Source organism: Scyliorhinus torazame, chromosome 18 (assembly GCF_047496885.1).
Source record: "Scyliorhinus torazame isolate Kashiwa2021f chromosome 18, sScyTor2.1, whole genome shotgun sequence".
Lineage (NCBI taxonomy): Eukaryota > Metazoa > Chordata > Chondrichthyes > Carcharhiniformes > Scyliorhinidae > Scyliorhinus > Scyliorhinus torazame.
The window spans coordinates 128,640,650-128,665,909 of NC_092724.1; the positions used below are offsets into that span (position 1 = coordinate 128,640,650).

A 25,260-nucleotide genomic window follows, 5' to 3' on the forward strand; every position below is an offset into this window, starting at 1 on the left:
TCATTGCAGTGTTAATGTAAGCCTACCTGTGGCACTAATAAAGATTAAGTAATTCTTTAGTTAAAAATGACATGAATAACTTCAGTGACATTCTTCTTCAGAATATGCAGTCTGAGACAACCAGGTTCTTCCTGCTGGGCTTCGATCAAGGAAACTTGACCAAATTATTTAGCCTAACCATTTTCAGGCTCTTTAACCTCATTCAAATTGCCAAAAAGAATTAGAAGTCAATTTATGCACAAATATAAAGTGGAGTATTGCACAAGCAAGAATTTGGTTAGTTGATAAATATTGTAAAATTTATATTTTAGTGGATTAAAAATTTCCTATTTACAGGCAGAGATTTATTACAATTAAAAATGACATTTAAAAAAAAGAGACATAGCAAGTGGTCAAGTCCAAATGGCTTTATTGAATAAAATAAATGTAAATATTGCACACTGATACTGAATGCCACAATGTTACCCTTGGAGATTTGCAGTTGTTATAATCCACCCACCAAGAAACATTTTTCAAAGCCATCTTTAAGGGTGGAATTTTACAGTTACTCTTGGCAATGGATTCTTCCGTTCCCACCAAAGTCAACAGAGTTTTGAACAACTGGCCCCATTTTACAGCCCAGTCCCGCTGCAATAGTGCTGTTAAATTCTGCCCTCGGTCTCAGTGTTTCAGAAAGATAAGGCAACAAATTCAATTTCTCACAAAAATTTGAAAATAGAAGAGTGCAAAGGCATCACAATCAAAATAAACACATTACAACATGGTACAAATTTTAAGTTGCTGCAAAATATGAAAGGCTACAAGTCCCCAGATATCACTGAATGAAAGATGTAACAAATCAAAGTCTTAAAGTCCAAATAAATTGGTCTTAAAATAGCAGGATTTTAAATACCTGTACCAGACAACATTCCAACTGAGCATTGTTCAGGAACAGTTTGTATTGCAAAATATTGGTCCAACTGGGGCAAATTAGCCCCATTTTCGAAATCTTCAAAGTGAAGCTCAGACAGAGCCATTTTCCCTCATTGAATGGAATCCCACTGTTTGAAAGGAGCTTGGTGATGCATTCCCACTCTCCCCATCTCTGCTAAAGACAATCCTGCTTTACCCAAACTTAAAATCATCTGACTAGTGTGCAGAGTGAATATAGTTATTGTCGAAGTCCTGAGCAAACAGAAGTTTGGCATTTTAATTTAATGCGAGACAAACCAAACCAGCAGGAAACGCTTGTAAAAAAAATAAGACAGTTTCCTGAGCTGTTTTAATGTTACTATCAACAATCTAATTTGAGAACAGTTTCAAATTGACACATTGGATTGTTAATGGGTAGGATTTTGGAATTTAAGGATCTTTAAACACTAAATTGCTCCTTGTTCCATTTTCTTAGCAGTGATTAAAACAGCAATTTTACAACAAACATGTGTTATTGTCAGTAAAGGCATATCATATTATGAATTTTCAACCAATACACTTAAAAACTGGACACAAAAAACTGTTAAGATGGCTGCCAAAACCTAATTAAATATGGACACAGGTAAGGGTACCTCCGAGCCATTTGTGGAATTCACATATATAATTTAAAAATCGGCCAACATCTAAAAACTATGGAGTTTCCAGGCTGCCTGTGTTCATATTTTATGCAGAACAAAACAATCAAAACTCAATGCCACCTGGGCGGCAGATGGCACAGTGATTAGCACTGCTGCCTATGGCGCTGAGGACCCGGGTTCGCATCTCGGCCCTGGGTCACTTTCCGTATGGAGTATGCACATTCTCCTCCTGTCTGCGTGGGTTTTGCCCCCATAACCCAAAAGTTATGCAGGCTAAGTGGATTGGCCATGCTAAATTGGGGAAAAAAATAATTGGGCACGCTAAATTGGAAAAAAAAATAATTGGGTACTCTAAATTTATTGAAATAAAACTCAACGGCATCTAGCGATTTCCCAACGCTTCATGATGGCGCACCATTTCCCCCATCCAAATTAGACTGGCTGGGGCTCAGAAACACCAAGTGATCGAAGCTTGTTCCTGGGCCTGCAGCCTAATTACTCCAGGACCTGGCAGATCCATCATAACCAATCGTCAGCCAGTTGGCCAACCAGACTCTGAAACTTGCTGCAAGTCATCAAGCAGCCAAAGTACTTAACCGGTACCAGTTTCTAAGTTCACCTGAGAACCAACCTACCAGATATTCAACTACAAGATGCCTTTCAATCCTACTGTGAACCCTTCGCTTCATAAGACTCCATTTCAAATTTAAATAATCAGAGGCATTGAAGAGACCATAGGCCTGCCACATGGGAGGCCAGAAATTGTAAATCAGAGACTGAAGTAATTGTAATTTGTAAAAGAGCATTATTTTTTAAACTGGATCCAATATTTGGTGTGTGTGTATGTGTACATGTATGCGCGCATGCTGCACGAGACTGAATGTGCAACACTCTGTTAAGTCAGGCAAATGTGTGAGAAAACCTTTGTTGTAAAATTCACAAAAGCTTGCTGCTGAATTATTTAATTGGCATACACAAGCTAAGGATCTTGCCATACAAAATAGATTGATTACAGGTAGTAAGAAAGCACATACTTCAGTTAATGATACAGGTCAGTTTATGCTCAATTAGTTAACATATTTGCTCAGTCACAGGTTCCACTTCAGCACAGGCCTGGAATTTCCATAGTAGACACAATCTATATCCATTCCACATATGTCATGTTACACTCAAATTATTTTGCCAATCTCATCAAAATACATCTCGTTAATTTAATCTCATTAAAAACGTAAAAATTGAGATAAATCAACACAGGCAATCAAGGCCGAAGGAAAGCACTAACTTAATTTCTTATATTCCATCTTCAAATATGAAAATTGAAAATTTCAACAATTCAACCAAGTTTACGCATGCTAGACACAAATTTATAAACCGAGTCAGGAAAGATTCTCAATTTTTAATGTGGTTTCATCGTATGCCATTAAATATATTATAAGAAACAAAATAATATTCAGGTATCCAAGAGGATAAATGTAAAACGCTCAAAACATTTCGATCAAATAAAAATATTTGTCACCTGCTGTACCTGAAAATCTTGCAATTTTAAAAACAGCTTTTGAGTAAGAAACTAACACAGGAGGGTCTGCACATCAGGAATTTGGCCAGTTGTATCAGAGGAAATATAAATTCAGTCATAAATGGTGATTTGGAAGTGGTGTTGTTACGAATTTAATCCACTTATGGCCAACGGTCTTGATCGTCGTGTCCTGGATAGGTTTGTTTCTGGACATAAATATGGAGAAAATTCCAGGCCATAATCTGGGATAATATTACAGGGTAGTATTGATGAGATGCTGGATGAAAGGTCAAACAAGGCTCTCATCTGTCTGTTTCAGTGGTTTAGGAACATATGATCCTATAGCACGATACAAAAGAGGCAGAGATTCTCCCAATATCCTCTTTCAAACACAGAACAAAATAACCATTCATTCCAGACACTAATTTGTGGAACCTTTGTGCATTTGCCTACACAGTGGAATACCTTGGGTTTTTGAGAGAAATGATATGGCGACCACGCCTATATATAACTACCTGATTTTCAGTTTTAAAATAGATTGAAGTACAGTAAAAAAAAAACACAATTAAACTTTAGTCAGATATTAAACCAGTGGCCCTCTTGATTAATTCGGGAGTTTACAATTATAAAGGTTGCCATGTGGAAAGCAATAGGCCAAAAGTGACAACTATCAAAGGAACTCATCAATGTGTATGGTCTTCGGATTTTTTTTGCCTATTTATAGTTTGAGATAAAATAGACAAAATGATATTGATTGTTGCATTGCTTTGATGTAGAATATGAAAGAATCTTTAAGACAAACAGAGAAGGCAGCATGGTGGCGCAGTGGTTACCACCGGGTCACCGTCCGTGTGGAGTTTGCACTTTCTCCCCATGTCTGTGCGGCCCCACAACCCAAAGATGTGCAGGGTAGGTGAATGGACCACGCTAAACTGCCCTTAATTGGAAACATATTTTCACAAGACAAACAGAGAAATGAATTAAAGTCAAATTAATTTTTGTGAATTCTAAATAAAGTTAACAAGGGTACTAAATGACAAAAAATGGTTTCAAATGTGGAAGTTATTGTTCCTTCTCAAATTAAATGAAAATTGATACGATCGAAAATATAAAAAAACAAACACTGGCTCAATTTGACAATAACTTTGTACTACATTGAGTAAGGTGCAGAAAAATAAAACCAGCTGAAATTTCCCTCTCTTGTCCTGTTTTTTTAGTCCAGTATTATCAAATTTGAAAGCCTAAAGGTGCTATGAATAACTGCACAATATACAATATCAATTAATAATTAAAAACTAAGGTCAGCCACGGACAATAATGACCAGTTTCAATAATCCCGACAGCTTTATAAAATTTTAAAGGCTTGCATTTATATCACTACTTTAACAATGCCACACTATCTCACTGTGCTTTCCAGCCAATCACACAGACGAGATCATGCAGTCTCGCCGACGGCGCACCCCTGGTTTCCCAGCAGCGAACGGTGCATTCAACAAGAAACCCGGTTGACAATGGTGGGACCAGAAGATCCCACCACTGGCCAAGGGGAGGCTGCATCCACCACCTGGTGGGGTGCACAGATATTCCTGCCCACTGTTGTAGAGCAGAAATAATATGCAAGCTTTGTATCAATATCAAAATTAATGTGCCATGGCTTTAAGTTAGTTAGTTAATCACTAATTTGTTTTTATTGTTCCATCTACATAGTGCATAAAAGGTTAGACAAAGCAACTCCTCCGAAAACCGATTTTCATTTGAACGCTTGCCACTTGTGATAGACATCATAAATAATTTAGCATGTTTTAATGTCATAAAGCAAATTAATATTGTTTAAAATACAAAAGAAAAAAAAAATAATTTTAGAAAATTCTGGTCAGTGATTAGGACAGAAAAGTTCATATGTTCATCAGTTTACATGTCAAATGCATAACTATGCACACTTCAGTTCCGATCATGTTACATTTTCGTACATTACAGCACTAATTTCTTGCTTTAAAAGCCTATCTATTTAGAGCAGTCAGTGACTTCTAAGTTAAATAGAAAGTGAATAAAAGATTCAGCATGCTTTTGCACTTGTTAAAAGAATAGCATCAAGAGCATTCTGAAAAGAACAGACCTTTTTAGTCCCAATTAAATGTTTCCCTTTTTCTTTAACAACTTGGTTCTTCTCATCAAGAAGAAATAACCTCAGCCACTTCACATTGGTCTGATCTCTACAAATGTGGGAGCGAGAAAGTTAATTGTTACTTTCATACCAAGAGGATTTTGCAAAACAAAATTGTATAGTCTCAAGACTCAAATTGAATTGGTACCTGCAGGCAAACTGATATAGGGATTCTGAACTAGCCTTAATGACAAGTCAGTCGCTCATTGTGGAAAGCATTCATTGATCAATTATTGTCAAAATAAGTTTTTTTTTAGCAGCCATATTGTGTTCGGCCACACCCAAGGTAGCTTCCACACAAAGATTTTGGTTTGGGCCCTTGGTCAATTTATGAGGCAATTGTGTCAAAAATGTGGTAAAGTGATTTTTTTTCTTTGGCACACGCAAAAATTTGAATAGGGCGATGAGTGAAGTGCAAGGTCTGTATGGTGCAGATAAAAACAAAATGGTGGAGGAAAGGCTGTCATCATTGTTGTTACCCTATTATCAGTAGAAAAACCCCTGGGAATGATTAAAGTGCAATCACTGGAGCATCAACAGGAAATGCAAGAAGATTGGTCAAAGGCGATCGAGAGAGCAATAGGCTCTCTTTGTGATTAAATGGAGCATATGGGTCTGTGAAAAGGCCCTGGAAGTAGACCGAGCACACAGATCACTTCGGCAGAAGTTGAGAACCACCGAGGATGGTTATAGTAAGGATGTACTGTTTCCAAGTGCAGGAACAGATCCGGAGATGGGCGAGGATGACAAAAGATTATAGTGGGAAGGCCAGAAAATCAGAATTATCAGGCCATTAAAGAAGATCTGGTCAAGCAACAAGCTGGTTTTAATCGGGCCAAGATGATTCTTTATCATAATAAAATTTGATTTGGCATATTATGTATGGCCAAACTTTGGAAAACATTTAAAGGGAAAAATCATTATTTTACATTAGCTGAAAGCACATGATTTTATTAAGGAGCATGGTTTAGAAGAGGAGGAATATGATGGAGAGATCAGAGATGTAACGATTGATTGATACAATTCTGGAATAATTCTGGAATTAGATCGGCAATACACTGTAGTTCCTATCAGAGAACTCATGGCAGAACGGAGAAAACTAAAAGGGGAATTCAATTTGATGATGATAGGGAAGGCAGTGAACCAGCTTCATAGAGCAAGGGGTGTTTTCTAGGAGTATGGGGAAAAAGGCTGGCCGCCTACTAGCACACCAACTGCAACAACAAGGTGAAATAAGATGATTTTTTTGTGGATTGATTTTCCCAGAGGTTGTAAAGGAGATCTGGCAGGGACTGGAGACTCCACTGAAGTTACAGAAAGTGAGAGGTGTTAAGAAGGACCAGCTAACCACGTCCACATGTTTTGGTCATGTCCACGATTAATGGGGTTCTGGGTCTTGGTATTTAAAACACGAACAAAAATTGTGGAGGTGGTAATATTACTGGGACCTCTTGATGCAATATTTTGGGTGTTTGAAGTACCAGGACCGAAAGAAGGGAAAGGAGTTGATGTGGGGGGGGGCATTGATAACCCAGAGGTGGATTTTATTGGAATGGAAGTCAGAAGTTTCCCCCAAAGGTATCACCATTGTTGGGGATGTTGCAAAATTCTTTAAACTTGAGAAAATTAAGTTTGCCTTTCGTGGCTCAGATGGGGTCTTCTGGACGAGATGGAAGCTGTTCTTATTTTTATTTACAGATCTGTTTGTTGCCAGTGGGTAAGGGGAGGGGGTAGGGGAGGTGGGAAAAGGAGATAGGGAAGAGGGGAAAGGTGTAATGGAAACAAGGGGAAAAAAATCTCAAATTAGGAGAATCATATTTTGTTTATTTTGCTATTGAATGATTGTTTGTATGTTGTTATGCATGTCCTGATTTGAATAAAAGCACATACTTTTTAAAAGTTAGCACCCAATTTAGAAAATAGAATATCTTTCTTCAAAATAAATCCCACTACAGGCTTGCTTTAGTATCTGTAAACACGAGAAACAAATAATCAAAAATGGAATAAAAATTACTTGAATTGATATAACCATCTATCAATTCAAAAGCAGAGAGTGCTTAAAATGTAAACAGTAGAAAAACTGTTCCGGGCAGCACGGTAGCACAAGTGGCTAGCACTGTGGCTTCACAGCGCCAGGGTCCCAGCTTCGATTCCCTGCTGGGTCACTGTCTGTGCGGAGTCTGCACGTTCTCCCCGTGTCTGCGTGAGTTTCCTCTGGGTGCTCCGGTTTCCTCCCACAGTCCAAAGACATGCAGGTTAGGTGGATTGGCCATGATAAATTGCCCTTAGTGTCCAAAAGGTTAGGAGGGGTTCTTGGGTTACGGGGATAGGGTGGAAGTGAGGACTTAAGTGGGTCGGTGCAGACTCGATGGGCCAAATGGCCTCCTTCTGCACTGTATGTTCTATGTCCTAAAATACTTATTTAAATTCTCGTTCACTTCCTGATTCAACCTTAGTTCAAAGCAAAGTTTCCCTTTTGATCTCTACATAACTATTCAGCGGCATGTGATCAGGAAAAAGAAACATTCTATACTTGACCGATAACATAACTGGGGGCTGCTGACAACTTGCACTTACGTCAAATTCTGAACATCTGAAAGCCATTGATAATTTTTGTGGCTCAATCATTTCAGTTCTAGTCACAATCATTAATAATCATGCAATGGCTATATTGCCACTTAAGCAATGCCAGTGGAATTACTTGTGCAAAACATGCATTTACATGAGAGAATATAATGATCAATTAGAAATAGTTGCCACAAAAATATTTAGTTTTACAGAATGTAAAACATCAACAATACGAATGTCTAGTTAACAAGTTTTGAGTAGCTGTCAATAGTGCTGCAATTCAATTAGTTAATTGGTACTCCTGATACAGTATATTTAAAGAGAAACAATAAAGATTAATGTGAAGCAGGGTGGAATGGAAGTTTCCGAACCTTGGGCGGGATTTATCGCACAATGCGCCGGTTGTTTCACAGCGGAAGGAGGCGACCCGCCATTGGCCGGTGGCAGCACCTGCTGGTCCCGCCATTGTCAACAGGTTTTCCCATTCTATGCACCCCTCGTCGGCATGAAACCCGCAGCTGTGGGTGCGCCGTCAACGGGACTGGAAGTTCCCGACGGTGTAATCGGTCGGAAAGTTCCAGCCCATGGTTCACTTCCATAAGTCTTGTCCAAAAGCACTGGAAAATTCTTAAAGGTCTGTGAGTCACAAATAAAAGCATCTTCTACGTTAATAAAATCTAATTATAATGGATCAAATAAGACAAGGCAATTAATAACTTGAATCTGAAATAATGCACTGCAATACTACAAGAAAAATGCTTAAAACAGCATTTCAAAGGGCGGCATATGGCACAGTGGTTAGCACTGGGACTGCGACGCTGAGGACTCGGGTTCGAATCCCGGTCCTGGGTCACTGTCTGTGTGGAGTTTGCACATTCACCCCATGTCTGTGTGGGTTTCACCCCCCACAACCCAAAAGATGTGCAGGTTAGGTGGATTGGCCACGCTAAATTGCCCCATAATTGGAGAAAAAATAATTGGGTAGTCGAAAATTTATATTCGTTTCATTTCAAAGTAGTTCAATATTTGAGTGTATTCGGATTTATTTTCTGAATATTTTTAAAGTGCAGAATTTAAATTTTGTGCAGCAGAAATATTTGGCAAATATATCTCACCAGCCGTTCAATGGCTGGCTTCAGGTTACCTTATTTAATTGGCTTTATTACATTTCCTACAGTTATAACCGCCTCGCACGTTTGGCTGTTTGAACAATTTTTTTAAGGAAATTTTTCACACAACAAAATTAAAATTCTCAAAAATAGTTAGTAAAATTGGTATTTAGGAACAAATTGAAGATTTTAAAAATTACATTCCATTGGGTCTTTTAAAAGCTGGCTTCTTGATTAAATGCGATCATAACTGAAACCACGAGAATGCGCTTCTGTCCTCCACTCCACAAGGATGAAAGAGATTGTGCCGAAGAATCCAGCCACACAAAGGATAAGCAGCTGCCAGTGAAGCAGTAGATAATTGCTGTAGCCAAATGCTATTGCTGCACTAATAGACTGGTGGAAGGATGGACGGAGAAAAATAACATTCAGTGAGTGCATTGCTAAATAGACTCTTCAATGTATAGAATAAACAAGATTTTTAACCACAACATTGAATATTAATCTATTCACTTCACATAGCTGCTTATGAGTTGCATTTGGGTTATGTGCATGCACAAGAAAGCTCTTCATTCTTACTTGAACAAATTTGAAAACAGCAAATGCAGGAGCACTTTCTTCAGAATACATAAATCCCACAATGCTGAGGAGCTGCGTGTTAAAACAGCTGTCACCTAATCCCAGAAGAAAACTGCAAACCATAGCGATAATTTTGCTGTAAAGAAAAAAGACAAATTATGAGCTGGGAAAATCATGAATGCAAACATAAAAGTAGTATATATCTAACATTTTAATTGTCTGCTGTTTTGTTGCTGGGAAAGGGCAAGATAAAACTATCCAAATTATATTTCAACTGGTTTAATCCCATGAGTATGAACAAGTTTTAGAAAAGGTAAAAAGTCAATTTATTTCTGGCAAACAGTCAGGAAAAGGAAGCTAAAATTCAGGTGCTTCCCATAACAAGGAGTGGGATTCTCATCATATTCTTTACAATAGAACAGGAGACCCATTTCAATGAGTAGTCAGTGAAAATCAAATTGGATGGCTAAAATCTGGACAGGTTCAGTTTAATGTTCATCCCCATGTTTTAATTGAAGGATTAGTAACATTTCCAAATAATCAGTCCCCTAAATTAATGTATTCCCTCGTCATAAAGTAGCTTACTTACACTACACTTAAATTAACCAGAAGTACAAATCAAGATATATGACTAACCTTGGAATTAAATAAGAAACTCTATTTGTCCCTTCATCAGGAACAATTGGTGCATCCCCTGGTACATTTAAGAATATCAGATAGAAAGCTATTACATGACTTATTAAACCCAGAATTACTACAGGGTTTCTGCCAAGGCCGAGATATTTGCTGAGGAATTTGTTCAATAAACCAAAAGTTGCACCACCTAGAAATAAAAATTTACAAAATGAATTCAATGCAATTCTGTTTAATGAAAGCAGATTTAATTATTTAATAATGCAACAACAAATGATCACAAACCTATGATTTCTCCAACACCAATGAAGATGCCAGATAAACCAATCAGGCTTTTGGCTTCATTCCCAAAATAATTTATTGCTCCCAAACAGGTCCCATAGACCCCACTGAAAAATGTTAGTTCAAAACCTAGAGGAAAAAAAACAATTTTCACTGATTGAATCTCTGCATGCCCTCTCGTTAACGCTGAAGCACAAGCAATTTTAGCATTTAACTTCCTCATTTTAACTAGTCTTTTTGCTGTACGGACAGAGAGTCAACTTGCAAATCATCAAGTCCAGCATCGTGCAAGATAGATCCACGTCATTTCATATCATAGCAATACATATCATGAGAAGCGCAAAGCTGAGCGTATACAATATCCAGAAGTTAGTTACGCAACATGATTGTAGACCCAAGAGGTTTGCTCTAGTCACCCTCTTGCCAGGAATATGGCGATGTTTCAAAATGAACACAAACTAAATATTTGAAATCCATAAAATTGTATTTTTAATGGATAAAATGTCTTCACAACAATAATCACTGATAAAATGTAATTCACTCTGTATAAAAGAACATTACGAAAACCATAACTGGGGAATTAAATTGATGTACATCATACGAAACCAATTGAATTTTTGATAAGTGAAACCCCATATTCATCAGATTTATCGGACTTCTGGGAAATTCTTACCAGTGTAAGCAATAGTAACACTTATAAACAGCATATCTTTGGTGAAGAATATACGGATTGCACTTCCTATTGTAGAAAGAAAAGAAAGATATACTAAATTCCTGAAAACCAGCTACTTATACATGTACACACATGCAAGAATTTTAATGAAACTGACCCACTTTCAGCAGGGTAGCCCAAAGCAGACACGGTATCCATTTCTCAGAGAAGTGGGTTTTGCCTCGGCTGCTAAATTCAGCTATACATTCTACTTCTTGCACACATTTCACACAGCTTGGGAGACTTGCGCACTGTTAAAGCCAGAATGGCCAGGTGGCGACTTCCGGTGGCAGCCATGGTCTGGCTGGTCGAACACAGGGTGGCTCCTGCATGCAGTTGTTGGTTTTGGAACTTTTAGCCCATTTGATGGGTGATTTTTGGTGACAAACTGTGAGGAGAGAGGTGGGTGGTGGATTCTCCCCCAGGCGGAATGAAAATGGGGTACCAGATCCGGCAAAAGTCAGTGAAAGCCCGAGCTCAGTTGGGGTAGCCTCGTGGCGCAGCAGTATTGGGAAAAATGGTGGAGGGGACTGGGTCGTTGTTGATGGCCACATTGCCGATGCAGCAGCTTATGAGCTTCATGAAAGAGGAATTTCGGCAACAGCAAAAGGAGATGCAGGAAGACTGGTGAAGAGCAATTGAGAAAGAGGAAAACATTTGTGCAGACTGTATAGTTGATTACTGGGAAGTATGTATGCCGGGGTGTTTATGTGTTGCAACCTGTTTTGATACATGTTGGTAATAGAATACATTTTTTTAAAAAAAGTGTGAATGAGGGTGCAGTAGCACCTCTTCGTGGGTCTTTGATTCGAGTAGAGAAGTGTCTGGAGGCACAGGGCGCAACGATAAAAGTGGAGAAGACTGTTTAAGACCAGAGTGACAATCGCATCATTGGAGACAGAGATGCTGGAGGAAATGTGCAAGCTGCTGCGGGCGAGGGGAGATGACCAGGAAAATCAGACCAGGTGGCAAACTTAGCGCATCGTAGGTCTGTCGGAGGGAGTGGAGGGAACAAGTGCCATCAGCTATGTTACAAAGATGTTTGAGATACTGGTGAATGAGAAAGTATTTGAGAAGGTCACTGAAGTGCATTGGGCCCACCAGTCCTTGAGACAGAAATCGAGGGCGGAGGAGCTGCCTTTGTGATTGTGCGAATGCAAAAATTATAAGACAAAGAGAAGATTCTGAGGTAGGTTAAGGCAATTCGGGACTGGCTGGGAGGGGAATCGGGTCTGGATATATCAGGGCTCTTTATATATTAGAGTCGACATTTCCATAGGATGATACCAGTACCCCTCGAAACATGCTGCAGTAAAAGCTGGAAGTGAGTGAAGTATGTTACGTTTTTGCCAAGTCATTGATTATCATAGAATTTATAATGCAGGAGGCCATTCGGCCCATCGAGTCTGCACTGGCTCTTGGAAAGAGCACCCTACCCAAGGCACATGTTTGGATTTAACTCCCTGCCCACATTAGTAACCGCACACCCACTTGCCAGTTAACATTTTGTCCATAAAAGCATGCTTACGAAATGCATCTATTGCTTGTGATCGCCATTCTGGAGGTCTGTAAATAACATGAAACAATTTGTTCAGCATTACAGAAATCCAACTGCTACTGAGCCACATAGAATGTTAAACATTTAATATTCAGTAAGTTGTAAAGTGCCGGTGGACAAGGATAAGAGTGGTCCTAGGGTGAATGTGCTAAATTGGGGGAAGGCTAATTGTAACAATATTAGGCAGGAACGGAAGAACCTAGATTGGGGGCGGATGTTTGAGGGTAAATAAACATCTGACATGTGGGAGGCTTTTAAATGTCAATGGAATGGAATTCAGGACCGGCATGTTCCTGTGCGGAAGAAGGATAAATACGGCAAATTACGGGAACCTTGGATAACGAGAGATATTGTAAGTCTCGTCAAAAAGAAAAAGGAGGCATTTGTCAGGGCTAGAAGGCTGGGAACAGACAAAGTCTGTGTGGAATATAAGGCAAGTAGGAAGGAACCTAAGCAAGGTGTCAGGAGGGCGAAAAGGGGTCATAAAAAGTCATTGGCAAATAGGGTTAAGGAAAATCCCAAGACTTTTTACACGTACATAAAAAGCAAGAGGGTAGCCAGGGAAAGGGTGGGCCCACTGAAGGACAGGCAAGGAAATCTATGTGTGGAGCCAGAGGAAATGGGTACTAAATGAATACTTTGCATCACTATTCACCAAAGAAAAGGAATTGGTGGATATTGAGTCTGGAGAAGGGTGTGTAGATAGCCTGGGTCACATTGAGAACGAAAAAGACAAGGTGTTGGGCATCTTGAAACTATTAAGGTAGGTAAGTCCCCAGGGCCTGAAGGGATCTACCCCAGAATACTGAAGGACGCTAGAGAGGAAATTGCTGAGGCCTTGACAGAAATCTTTGGATCCTCACTGTCTTCAGATGATGTCCCGATAGACTGGAGAATAACCAATGTTGTTCCTTTGTTTAAGAAGGGTAGCAAGGATAATCCGGGAAACTACAGGCCGGTGAGCCTGACGTCAGTGATAGGGAAATTACTGGAGAGAATTCTTTGAGACAGGATCTACTCCCATTTGGAAGCAAATGGACGTATTAGCGAGAGGCAGCATGGTTTTGTGAAGGGGAGATTGTGTCTCACTAACTTGTTTTTCGAGGAGGTCACAAAGATGATTTATGCAGGTAGGGCAGTGAATGTTGTCTACACGGATTTCAGGAATGCCTTTGACAAGGTCCTTCATGGCAGACTGGTACAAAAGGTGAAGTCACACGGGATCAGGGGTGAGCTGGCAAGGTGGATACAGAACTGGCTAGGTCATAGAAGTCAGAGAGTAGCAATGGAAGGGTGCTTTTCCGATTGGAGGGCTGTGGCTAGTGGTGTTCCGCAGGGATCAGTGCTGGGACCTTTACTGTTTGTAGTATATATGAATTATTTGGAGGAAAATCTGATTAGTAAGTTTGCAGACGACACAAAGGTTGGTGGAATTGCGGATAGCGATGGGGACTGTCAAGAGGAAAAAGCAGGATTTAGATCATTTGGAGATTTCGGCGGAGAGATGGTAGATGGAGTTTAATCCGGACAAATGTGAAGTAATGCATTTTGGAAGGTCGAATGCAGGTAGGGAATATTCAGTGAATGGTAGAACCTTCAAGAGTATTGACAGTCAGAGAGATCTAGGTGTACAGGTCCTGTGCTGTACTTTTCTTTGTTCTTTATTCAGATGAATAGATATTTCCAATTGGATCAGTTCAACTGAAGCAGGACTCCCATCTTGTGCACAGCACAAAGCTGCTCGTTTACAAAACGTCATTCTTACTTGCTCAGTGTAATTATGGATAGATTTTCAAGAGGTGAAAGTCATTGAATTGTACATGTCCCTTAATTGTAACTACACGGTAGGTCAGAGTATAAATGAAGAGATAATGGGAGATTAGAAAGATACTGCAATAATCATGGGGGATTTTAATCTAAATATAGATTGGAAAAATCAGAAAGATAACTGTAGCATAGATGAGGAGTTTATAGAATGTTTTTGAGATAGTTAACACATACTAGAGCCAACCATACTATACGTGATATTGTGCAATGAGATTGGATTAATTGATAACCTCACAAGTGAAGGCACCCCTAGGTAACAGCGATCATAATATGATTGAATTTTACATTCAGGTTGAGAGAAGAAGAGTGCACCAAAACTAGTACTTTAAACTTAAATAAGGGTATTATGCGGACATGAAAATAGAGTTATCTAAAATGAATTGGCAAAGCTGAAGGGATAGATCAACAGATCTTCAGTGGCAGACATTTAAAGGAATATTTCAGAATGCACCGAATAGATAAATGCCAATGAGAAAGAAAAATATCCATCATCTCTGGTTAACTAAAAATGTTAGACAGGATTAAACTTAAAGAAAAAGCATATATTTGCACAAAGACAAGTGGCAGGTCAGAAGATTGGAAAGAATATAAAGAACATCAAGAATGACAAAAAGATTGATATGTAGGGAAAACTAGAACTGTAACATAAAGAAGGACAGTAAGAGTTTCTGTATATATTGAAAAAATAAAAGAAAGTTAACAAAGTAAGCATTTGTCCTGCAGAAAGTGCCTCTGGGGAATTAGTAATGATAAGTAGGGTTATGGCAGATAGATTAAACAGGTATTTTGCATCTTTCTTCAATATAGAGGACACACGTAACATCCCAGAACTAGTTGTAAGCCAGGAAATGAAAGGGAGGAGGGAACTTAGGAAAATGACAATCACCAGGGAAGTGGTATTGAGCTAATTATTGGGTCTGTGGGCTAACAAATCCCCTGGTCCAGATGGACTTGAAAGAAGTGGCTAATCAGATCGTTGATACATTGGTTTTAATTTTCCCAAATTCCCTATTTCAGGGGAAGTCCCATTAGATTGGAAGACAGCAAATGTAACACCTTTATTGAAAAAGGGAGAGAGACAGAAAGCATGAAACTACATACAAGTTAGCCTAACATCTGTCATAGGGAAAATGTTAGAACACATTATTAAAGATGTTTTGACAGGGCACTTGCAAAAATTCACGGTAATCAGGCATATTCAACATGGTTTTGTGAAAGAGAAATCATGTTTAACCAATTTATTGGAGTTCTTTAAAGGAGTCACATGTGCTCCGGTGGATTATTTGAATGGATGTAAATTGAGAGAGGTGGATACTCAGCGTGACCTTGGTGTCCTTGTGTAGCAGTCGCTGAAAGTAAGCACGCAGGTGCTGCAGGCAATAAAGAAGACAAATAGTATGTTGGCCTTCATAGCAAGAGGATTTGAATATTGGAAAATAGGAATGTTTTACTGCAATTGTACAGGGCATTGATGTGGCCACATCTGGAGTATCGTGTGCAGTTTTGGTGTCCTTATCTAAGGAAAGATGTTCTTGCTATGGAGGGAGTGCAGTGAAGGTTTCCCAGGCTGATTCTTGGGATGGCGGAACTGTCAATGTGGAGAGATTATATTGATTAGGATTATATTCATTGGAGTTTAGAAGAGTGAGATGGGGGGGGGTCTCATAGATTTCCAGAAGACATTTCATAAGGTTCCACATCAAAGGTTAGTGCAGAAGATAAAAGCTCATGGTGTGGGGGATAATGTATTGGCATGGGTAGAAGATTGGCTAGCTAACAGGAAAAAAAAGTTGGCATAAATGGGTCTTTTTCTGGTTGGATTTCACAAGTGGTGTGCCACAGGGGTCAGTGCTGGAACCTCAACTTTTTATAATTCAGATGAACAACTTGGATGAAGGTTGTAAAGGTCTGGTTGCCAAATTTCCAGACAACACAAAGATAGGTAAGAAAGTAAATTGTGAAGAGGACATAAGGAGGCTACAAAAGGGACATAGATAGGTTGAGGAAGTGGGCAAAAATCTGGTAAATGTCCATTTTGGCACGAAGAATATAAAATAGTGAGAGATTGCTTCGCTCCGAGGTGTAGAGGGATCTGGGTGGCCCAGTGCATGAATCACAAAATGCTAGTATACACGTACAGCAAGTAATTAGAAAAGCGAATAGAATTTTGTAATTTATCAGGAGGCAAATTGATTACAAAAGCAGGGTGGTTATGTTTCAGGACATTGTTAAGACCACATCTGAGATAGTGTACAGGAATGGGTGGGTTGTCTTATGAGAAAAATTTTGAGAAGTTAGATTTGTATCCACTGAGTTTAAAAGAGATCAAAACCTTTTAAGATCCTGACACATAATGACAGGGTGGAAGTGGAGAGGATGTTTCCCCTTGTCAGAGTATCGAGACCTAGGGATCAATGAAAAAAGAACTTTTGCAAAAACAAAACTCTGAAAAGAAAACTTTTAAACTTGTTTAAAAAATTATTTTTGCACTTTTCTTGTTCTCACCCAAACAAGTTCACCTGAGAAGAATTTTATAAAAGAGGGGAAAAATACAGTGGTAAAGGAGAGAAGGGAGGGGAGAAGAAAAAAAGGGGGGGGGGGGAGAAAACAAATAAATAAATAGACGGGGCAATGAAAATCGCTTGTCACGAGTAGGCTTCAATTAAGTTACTGTGAAAAGCCCCTAGTCGCCACATTCCGGCGCCTGTTCGGGGAGGCTGGTACGGGAATTGAACCGTGCTGCTGGCCTGCCTTAAAAGCCAGCGATTTAGCCCAGTGAGTTAAACCAGCCCCTTATTATGGGCGAGCCAGTTCAGACGAGCCAATCAGCGAGCAAAGCGGCAGAACGGAAGTATCGCCGCATCAAAAAGAGCTGGGTAGACAGGTGCAGTCTCCCCCGGGGCCAGGGGGGAACTGGAACTGGAAGGCAGCCTTTGCCGATGCGCTGAGGGAACATCCGCAGGTAAACAAGGCATAGGCTATGGCAGACATAGAGGCCGCAGTACAGGCAGCAATGGCCAAGGCCCTGGCGGAGGTACAGCAGGCCCTGGGCAGAGCAGAGGAGAAATTGGACGCCCAAGGGAAGAAACTGGAAGCCCAAGAGGTGACCATCAAGGAGCTGGAGAAAGCAGCGACTGACGTGAGCGACCGGATCACGGTCCTGGAGAGGGAGGTGGCGAGACTGGGCACAACACAGGGGAGCCTGAAGGGCAGAGTTGACGACCAGGAAAACCGCTCAAGGAGGCAAAATGTCAGGATAGTGGGCTTACCAGAGGGGATCGAGGGTAGAAACCTCACGGCAAACGTGGCCGAGATGCTGGGCAACGTAGTGGGGAAGAAAATCTTTCCCAGCCCACCAGAAATGGACAGAGCACACTGGTCGCTGCGCCCGAAGCCCAAAGCAGGGGAACACCAGAGAGCAGTTATAGCTAAACTGCAGCGGTACCAAGAAAGGGAAACAATCCTACGCTGGGCCAGGAAAAACAGAACCTACAAATGGGAAGGACATGCCATTAGAATTTACGAGGACATTGGGGCAGACCTAGCCGGGAGACGGGCCGAATTTAATAGAGCGAAAGCAGCTCTTCACAAGAGCAACGTGCGTTTTGGTATGCTGTACCCAGCGAAACTCTGGGTCACAGACCAAGAAAGAGAATACTTCTTTACAGCCCCTGCCGAAGCAAACAGGTTTGTCGAGGAACACGGGCTGGAAAACCACCTGCGAAGGTAGAAATGAGGAGCCCCTGGCAGGGAGCAGCAACATGCTGACGGGGGAGGGGTGAGGCAACGCCAAGTCCCCTAGCCACGACGAGCACACCCTGAACTAAGAACAGACCACTGCCCGAGGGATCGCTTCAGGTGGGAGGCCAGGCCCCAGCACAAGGGAATGAGAGTAGCGGAGAAGGGAGAGCAAGCAAGAGGAGTGCAGGGTAGGATAGGGGAAGAGTGGGCAGAAAACCGTAGAGGCCGGGCAGGGGAAAAGCGAGACAGTAACTCCCGAGAGGGGGGCCACCGTACTAGCGGGAAAGCTAGCGCCGGGGGCATGCAACCAAGCAGGGCCGCAGCGCGCCCCCAACAGGAGGGAAGGCGCTCGGCTGGAGGTGGGGGGGTGACCACTCAACAGAGACGGGAGAGCAAACTGGGACAGGAACAGGGGAAAGAGGGACAAAGGAGGGGTACAAGGGAGAGGGGGAAAGGGGGAGAGACCGGGAGGGGACACAGGGAAGGAGAGACCGGGGAGGGGCGACACAGGGAAGGAGGGACAAACAGGGCTAGAAAAGGAATTGGGCTACAAAGTGCCACAACCAAGGGCTCGAAACAAGGAATCGCTGCAAGCACCCACCCAGTACGGTCTCTGGGCGAAAGGAAACTCCGGAGTGCAGGGGACTACCCGCATGGCGGGCGCACAGTGGGCGGCCATGTCGGGTGCCCCCGGGACAAAGGGAAACCCTGGAGTGCAGGGACCCAACCGCATGGAGAGAGCAGTGACAGCGGCCATCCTGGACGGCCCCCTAACAAAGGGAAACACCGGAGGGCAGGGGCGCGTCCACCAGGTAAGTATGGTTAATCCCACAGGAGCGAGGGGGCAGAAGCCCCCCACCAGGATAGTCACCTGGAACGTAAGGGGACTCAACGGCCCAGTGAAGAGATCCAGAGTCCTCAAAGACAGACAGATCAAACCCCAAAACGGGGAAAACCTCAAGCATGCAAGGGAACTCAGTCACTTTATGGAGCAGATGGGAGCGGTGGACCCCTGGAGGTTCGCCCACCCGGGGGAGAAGACATTCTCCCTTCTTCTCCCCAGTACACAACGTATACACCAGAATTGACTTCTTTGTGGTCGGGAAAACGGTGCTTCCGGGGATAGACAAGGTGGAATACTCCGCAATTGTGATATCAGGCCACGCTCCACACTACATGGACGTGAGGCTGGAGACGGGCAGGGCCCAACACCCCACATGGAGGTTGGATGTCGCTCTACTAGCGGACAAGGCCTTCAACCAAAGGTTATCACGGGCCATTGCAGAGTACACAGAGAACAACCAGAACGGGGAGGTCTCACCCTCCACGTTCTGGGAAGCACTAAAGGCCGTACTAAGAGGGGAAATCATCGCTTTCAAAGCGCGAAGAGATAGGGAGAAAAGGGTGACGAGGCAGCTGCTGGTCGACTCCATACTGGAGGTAGACCGTAAATACTCCGAGGCCCCGACCGTGGAGCTCCTGGCGGAGAGGAAAGAGCTACAAAGGAACTTTGACCTGCTCTCCACCAGGAAAGCAGTGCACCAACTCCGCCAGGCACGTGGGACCCTATACGAAAACGGAGACAAAGCCAGCCGCTTGTTGGCACAGCAGCTGAGAAAGCAGGCAGCCACCAGAGAAATTGCACAAATCCAGGACACCAGAGGCACGCTTGAAACAGAATCAGAAAAGATCAACAAAACCTTCAAGGCCTTCTACCAAGGGCTGTACACCTCAGAGCCCCCAATGGGGGAGTCTGGGATGAAACGGTTCCTTGATGGACTGGACATTCCAGTCGTGGGGGAGGGCAGAAAATGGGGCTTGGAAGCACCACTAGCACTGGGACAGATCATGGACAGCATTAGCTCCATGCAGGCGGGGGAGGCGCCGGGGCGCGATGGGTTCCCAGCGGACCTCTACAAAACATTTGCGACAGCACTGGCCCCGCACCTGCGGGAGATGTTCACAGACTCGCAAGCGAGGGGCACACTGCCGCCCACGCTAGCACAGGCCTCAATCTCGCTGATACCTAAGAAAGACAAAGACCCAACGGAATGTGGATCATACAGACCCATCTCACTGCTGAATGCAGACGCCAAAATACTGGCCAAAATGCTAGCCAAATGATTAGAAGACTGTGTACCTGACATGGTCGCAGAGGACCAGACGGGCTTGGTCAAAGGTAGACTGCTTACCTCGAACATCAGGCGCCTGCTGAACGTGATAATGACCCCCTCCGGTGAGAGAACAACAGAGGTGATCGTCTCCCTAGATGCAGAAAAGGCCTTCGACAGAGTCAAATGGAAATACTTCATAGAGGTACTCGGGCTTGGAACAGGGTTCACCTCCCGGGTAAAGCTCCTATACAACGCTCCCATGGCGAGCGTATGGATCAACAATACCAACTCCCGATACTTCCAGCTGCACAGAGGCACCAGACAAGGATGCCCACTGTCCCCGCTGCTGTTCGCTCCAGCGATCGAACCACTAGCAATCGCGTTCAGAGCAGCAAAAAGCTGGAGGGGGTTCCGAAGGGAAAGCAGAGAGCACAGAGTCTCACTCTTATGCAGATGACCTGCTCCTCTACATTTCGGATCCACAGAGCAGCATGGGCGGAATCATCGCGCTCCTGAAAGAGTTTGGCGCCTTCTCGGGCTACAAATGCAACATGAGCAAAAGCGAGATCTTCCCGGTACACCCACAAGTAGGTGGGGCAGCCCTAACGGGACTGCTGCTTAAACAAGCCCGACACAAATTCCGCTACCTGGGGATCCAAATAGTCTATGACTGGAAAGGGATCCACAAATGGAACCTCACCAGTCTGACAGAGGGAGTAAAAAAGGACCTGCAAAGATGTAACACACTTCCACTCTCCCTCGAGGGGGGAGTCCAGACGATCAAAATGAATGTGCTGCCCAGGTACCTCTTCGTACTTAGATCCATCCCGATCTACACCCCCAAGGCCTTTTTCAAAGCACTAGACAAACTAATCATGGTGTTCGTATGGGGGGCGGGGAGGAAGAATGCTAGGATCCCAAAGAAGGTCTTACAAAAATCAAAATCCAGGGAGGGGGCTTGCCCTCCCAAACCTACAACTTTACCACTGGGCGGCGACGGCCGAGCGAATAAGAGGATGGATCAAGGAGCCAGAAGCCGAGTGGGTGCGCGCGGAAGAGGCCTCCTGTATGGGGACCTCCCTCCAGGCCTTCACCACTGTGGCGCTCCCATCCCCATCCCCACCCAAAAAATATTCCAGCAGCCCGGTGGTAATAGCCACCCTCCAGTCCTGGAACCAATTACGGCAACAATTTGGCCTGACCAGAATGTCGGGTAAAGCTCCCATCTGCAACCACCATAGGATCACGCCAGCGCTGACTGACGCCACCTTCAAAAGGTGGGAACAGGACAAACGGACACGGACAGTCAGGGACCTATACATGGACGCAGGATCGCAACACTGGGCGAACTGACAGAGAAATTCCAGCTAGCCAGGAGAAACGAGCTAAGGTACCTGCAACTAAAAAACTTCCAACGAAAGGAGACAGGGACATACCCACAATCACCACAACAGACACTACTGGAAGAGTTACTGGACGCAAGCATCTAGATAAAGGGAACCGTAGCAACATGTATGACCGACTGGTAGAAGGGGCCGACACCGTATTGGACGCAACAAGAATGAAGTGGGAGGAGGACCTGGGGATAGAAATAGGGAGGGGACTCTGGAGCGAAGCACTGCATAGGGTCAACTCCACCTCCCCGTGCGCAAGGCTCAGCCTGACGCAACTAAAAGTGGTACACAGAGCCCACTTAACAAGAACCCGTATGAGTAGGTTCTTCCCGGAGGTGGAGGATAGATGTGAACGGTGCCAAGGAGGCCCGGCCAACCACGCCCACATGTTCTGGTCCTGCCCCAGACTTGTGGAGTACTGGACAGCCTTCTTCGAGGCAATGTCCAAGGTGGTGGTGGTGAGGGCGGAGCCATGCCCGAAAGTGGCGGTCTTTAGGGTTTCAGACCAGCCAGATCTATTCCTGGGGAGGAGGGCGGACGCCCTTGCCTTTGCCTCCCTGATCACCCGCCGTAGAATCCTGTTCGGCTGGCGGTCAGCAGCACCACCTAAAGCTGCAGACTGGCTGTCCGACCTCTCGGAATCTCTCCAAATGGAGAAAATCAAATACGCCATCCGAGGGTCAGACGGCGGCTTCCACAGAACATGGGAGCCATTCACCCAATTGTTCCGAGACCTGTTTGTGGCCAACAAACAAGCAGAAGAATAGCCTGGTAGCCAAGAAACAGGGGAGAGAAGCCAAAGCATGAGACGGAGAGATAGACAGGGAGGGGGGGGGGGGGGGGGGGGGGGGGGGGGAGCTAAATCTAAGAGGAAGGAAAGGCGAGCCACGGGGGGGGGGGGGGGGGGGGGGGGGAAGAAAGAGGGGGGAGGGAGGCAGGGAAACGTTAACAAACTTAACGTCCACAGGAACAGAGGAAACGGGGAAGACGGGAGGACCGCAGAAGCGGAAGTGTGCAGAAGCAGAACGACAACGGCAGCGAACTCCGTCTGGGAGAAGCAAGGGACGACAACACCACGAACAGATGCCTACTTATGTGTGTAAATAATTTTGCCAAGTGTACAAAGCTGCTGCTGTTGAGCGGGGGTATAATACCGTCCGATGGCTTCTCAGGGAAAATTAAAATGTCAGCAGCAGCAGCGACCCGTAGGAGAGAGGGGATGAGTGCTCCGTTGGGAGGGTGTGGGAAGACTGAGGCGCGTGGCGTCACGTCTAGTCAATTGCTATTGTATATTCTCTTTTTGCACTATGTTAATGTTCACTCTATTTTGCTGTGTTAGGATTATTACTATTTATTATGAAAAACTTTGCAAAACTTTAATAAAAAGAATACTTAAAAAAAAAAATAAGGGGTCGCTTGTTTAAGGCGGAGATGAGGGGAAATCTTTTCTCTCAAAAAGGCATGAGCCCCACCTGCCAAAGACAGTGGAAGCAGATTCTTGGAATATTTTTAAGGCAGTGTTAGATAGAGTTTTGTACATCAAGATTATTGGGGTAGGCAGGAATGTGGGGTTGATGTTACAATCAGATCAGTCATGACCTGATTGAATGGCGGAACATGCTCAAGAGGCATAGTGGCCTACTCCTAATTTGTATGAATATATTTTCATCTGTTTTTGACACTCAAATTTAAGAAATCCCAGCACACCATACAAATTGAAATGTCAGTGAATGCAGATAAAATAGTTAAAACTAGAGATTAGTTTATTGCTATCCAAGAAGGAATTACTTTGAACTAATAAATTAATGTGCTCATGAATATCCTGAAACTAAAGACATTTTTATGAAGGAATTATACTCATTTGCTAATGCATAAAGTAACCAATTTTGTTCATTTTGAACTGTTACTAAGACGACAAATGGATTTAGGAAAAGATAAGGCCAGAAGCACTGAACAGCAATATTGGATCATTGATAGAACAACAGCTGATGGTTTACTGCAGTGGTGCCGAAAATAGAGTATCTCTTAAGGCATGGCAATCCAGCTCCACATGTACCATTATTTTTCTCTCCCACCTGAAGTTTTGGAAATGTTTGTATACGCATATTAAGGGGAATGTGATGGCTTTCAACATCGCATGATATTGTAAGGCTCCTTCCGTTATTTCCTTTGTTTTCATTTATTTTCTTTTATTTTTGGTCTGTGGACCCATAATCAGGATGTGCCTTTAAGCAGAAGATACAAAGTTGAAACAGCCTGCTTGTCAGCAGGACACTGTGTTCCCAGGTTTTGTATTTTGGAAGGGAAAATCATAGAATCCCTACAGTGCAGAAGGAGGTCATTTGGCCCATAAAGTCTGCACTGATCCTCCGAAAGAGCACGCTACTTTGGCCCACTCCCCCTCCCTATCCCTGTAACCCCACCTAATCTTGGGAAGGGGTAATTTAGTATGGCCAACCCACCCAACATGCACATCTTTGGACTATGGGAGGAAACTGGAGCACCCGGAGGAAACCTATGCAGTCACAGATAGAACTTGCTGACTCAACACAGACAATCACCCAAGGTTGGAATTGATCTTGGGTCCCTGGTGCTGTGAGGCAGCAGTGCTAACCACTGTGCCGCCCCAGACTCTTGGGCACCAAGTGGCTGTTAGGCACAAGGTTTGGATGGAATCGGGTTGATTGGTTAATTGGCAACAGGTGGGTTGGCGAGGGAGTGTTCTGCCTGACAACGGTCAGTGATTAGTTCCTCGTGATGCTTTCGGAGAGAACTTAGCAGAAGCGTTTAGACCTCAGAAGTGAAAGGAACTCTCTCATTCTCTCCTATTTGAAGGAGTGAAAGACCTGATTTATTGGTCTAAAACCAGCGAGTGCCTGGCATACCCTTTGCTGTGAACCCGAAATGATTCGGAGTCTGCAGATGAGGTAGTCAACCTTACCAGAGAAAGGACTTCCGGTTGCGGCTATGCGGCGACTTCCGTTGCGGCTATGCAGAGCTAAGCCGCACGATTCGGCGGCTCCCGCTACTACGGACGTTCGGGCTCATTGGAGGAGCCCCAACGGAATTTTTCTGAAGGTGGCGGACCAGGTCAGGTTAAGAAAGGGGTGGGTAGGACAGGTATTTCACTCGGGACTGGACGCGAAGAATAGAGGGGTGGCAATATTGGTGGGAAAGCATGTGTCATTCGAGGCCAAGACTATCGTAGCAGATAATGGAGGGAGATATGTGATGGTGAGCGGTAGGTTGCAAGGGGCGTGGGTGGTGTTGGTAAATGTATACGCCCCGAACTGGGATGATGCTGGATTCATGAAGCGCATGTTTGGGCACATTCCGGACCTGGAGGTAGGAGGCCTGATAATGGGAGGGGACTTCAATACAGTGCTGGACCCAGCACTGGACCACTCCAGATCAAGGACTGGAAAGAGGCCGGCGGCAGCCAAGGTGCTTAGGGTTTTTTTGGATCAGATGGGGGGAGTGGACCCATGGAGGTTTGCAAGACCGCAGGCCAGG

At 43.6% G+C, this 25,260-nt stretch overlaps 1 protein-coding gene across 1 annotated transcript in view; it reads right to left on the bottom strand.

The window, feature by feature from the left end:
- Positions 1-392: 392 nt before the first annotated feature.
- Positions 393-25,260, bottom strand: part of LOC140395498 (UNC93-like protein MFSD11) — an 88,665-nt gene continuing 63,797 nt past the window's right edge. Inside the window, exons 8-13 of the mRNA XM_072483334.1 lie at positions 12,642-12,679; positions 11,075-11,140; positions 10,405-10,530; positions 10,123-10,309; positions 9,487-9,622; positions 393-9,303 (exon numbers count right to left, since the gene is read on the bottom strand). Of these exons, the coding sequence (XP_072339435.1) occupies positions 9,142-9,303; positions 9,487-9,622; positions 10,123-10,309; positions 10,405-10,530; positions 11,075-11,140; positions 12,642-12,679 (715 nt within the window). The 3' untranslated portion in view covers positions 393-9,141. The remainder of the gene's footprint in view (positions 9,304-9,486; positions 9,623-10,122; positions 10,310-10,404; positions 10,531-11,074; positions 11,141-12,641; positions 12,680-25,260) is intronic.